This window comes from Lactuca serriola, chromosome 9 (genome assembly GCF_051521515.1).
Source record: "Lactuca serriola cultivar US96UC23 chromosome 9, Lser_US96UC23_V15, whole genome shotgun sequence".
NCBI lineage: Eukaryota > Viridiplantae > Streptophyta > Magnoliopsida > Asterales > Asteraceae > Lactuca > Lactuca serriola.
In genome coordinates, this window is record NC_136416.1 from 185,607,062 (window position 1) to 185,609,399 (window position 2,338).

At 33.0% G+C, this 2,338-nt stretch overlaps 1 protein-coding gene across 1 annotated transcript; it reads right to left on the reverse strand.

Annotated features, from left to right (window-relative positions):
• Positions 1–693: 693 nt before the first annotated feature.
• LOC145073708 (uncharacterized) lies at positions 694–2,338 on the reverse strand. The gene is made up of 5 exons (XM_079020219.1): positions 2,132–2,338; positions 1,793–1,976; positions 1,492–1,698; positions 1,139–1,330; positions 694–959 (listed from the first exon to the last, which is right to left on the reverse strand). Exons 1-5 carry the CDS (start codon positions 2,212–2,214, stop codon positions 828–830), a joined length of 798 nt encoding a protein of 265 aa, XP_078876345.1. The 5' UTR covers positions 2,215–2,338; the 3' UTR covers positions 694–827.

A 2,338-nucleotide genomic window follows, 5' to 3' on the forward strand; every position in this document is an offset into this window, starting at 1 on the left:
GAATATGAATATTACAACTGAAATTTCATCGGATCACACAGCAGAAGGCAATCTCTTCATGAGCATCATCATTGTGTCTTGTTCATTCATGACCATTGTGACCATACCATTCATCCTTACAACTTTATTTACACTCTCCCTTTTAAAAGGTTTGCATACTATAACCTACAATCATCAATCTTGTTTCTAACTTATGCATGGTTTTAAAAGACATAATAACGATTTGCGTTGCAGAAAAGAACAAGAGGAATATATATATATATATATATATATATATATATATATATATATATATATATATATATATATATATATATATATATATATATATATATATATTCTTTCCAACATTTTATCTTGCACCTATTCTTTAATGTAAATTCTATTCACCCAGAATCTAATTTATAAATTTTCTACCTTGTTGATGCTTGGTATTCATGAATCACCAGAAGTTAGATTATACACCATTACACACACTAAATAAACACGTAAAAACACTTGTATCTATTTCTTTTGTCGATATCTTTCTTATACATAACCAAATACCATCTTAAGTACAAATTTGATGGAGTACATAATAGAAACTTCTCAAAATTCATTATTTCTTACAAATAGGATCACATACATATCAACTTATAATTGATCATTTCTTTTTGTTCAAGGCACACAGTATAACTTTCATACCAAATAATATTAAAAAAAATAAGACAAGTTGCAGGAAATAGCAACATGTGTTACTTTTTATTTTTTTTACCCATAACAACGTACTTACTAACATATCTTTACCCATAACAGCAACATACTTATATTTCTTCACACATTAACCCTCACTTCATTTTCTCAATCATATATGTTTCTGTGTTCTCTTTCCATAACCCATTTTCAAGATGCCTTTCATAAAAGAATACTTCACCACTTGCTTTTACAGCCAATGCAGAAGTACTTCGTGTACCATAGTCCTGCATATCACCAACATTCAGAATCAAATATAAGTCTTAAGATCTTGAAATAGCAGCCTATTGTTGACGTGGCATCCACACGGGTATAAACCCAATATGTTTTCCCATGTCAACGCCACATCAGCACCTTCAAATCTTGACAAAACGGAACAAAATAAGAAAGTTGGGAAAATTGTTACCTTTGGAGGTACTGGATTAACAAATACAGAACTCAACTCATACTCAAAATCTAGATCATAGATTCCGGGAAGTATGCTGATGTCATCTTTTACAACGTTTCTCATAAGTTTATCAATCAACTTAGTAATTGGAATTTCACCTTCACCATATTCATCCAAAACATCTTTAAAACCATGTTCCAATCTTTGAGCCTAAGTACAGAATTAGATAGATACAATACATATTAGGAAAAAAAAAAAAAAACATTAACCTTTATGCAACACCTTTTCTTTTTAAGGCCACAATATTGTTGCATAAATAGACTAAAGAAGTGAAAATATGTTGCATAAAATAGGCAGCTGTAGTTGCTAACCTTAGGCCATGGAGTGTTTAGACTTGCATTTGATAGGACATGGACCCCAGGTGAAACTGAAGTCACATAGCACTTATCTCCTTTCAGCCTGTTGGTTACATAAACCATATTCATGGACAAAAGATCAGCAATTATCAAATTGAATCCATTGTATTCATCTGCTTCCTTTGCAATTTCTTCTGCAAACTCCATGGCGTTTTTCTTGCTCTATAATCATCAAAATTACCAAAATCATACCAACAGGAAAAAACACAAACAGTTGGTGGGCATGATTTAATACAATGTAAACTTAAAAACCAACCTGCAAAAAACGAACTGGAAGATCACCTCTACTCTTTGCAGCAGATATTGAGTTCAATTCACGAACGTTAGTAACAAAAGCCACCCTTCCTTCTCTGCTAGAGGCCAACCATGTTCCGTCGGCTGTCACATCTCTGCCACCCAATATTTTCCCACCTTCCCACCAATATAGTGGCTCCGTTGGTCTTACATATATAGCAAACCAATTAGTCAGAATTACTCATCTCCGATCATATCATATTTATAACAAGTAGTTAGCAGAAAAAACTCATCTGCCAAAGTTCAAGTATATTGGAACAAAATTGAGTCTGTAAATGGTTGAATTTCAAATTTAACTCACCGTATATGATATTCATCTCGATTGAGCAATAGAAGAAACGGGTAGAGTGGATGAGCTTGCCATAGAAACACTGATATACACATTTTGTCGTTTACACTGACTTAACGGTGATAGTAAAGGCTTTATATAAGGACATAGATCTGGTTTCGCGGTATTCACAGCTGTCAACCAGTGGCAAAGCCTCTAGGTCAACCAGTTTTAATTAGC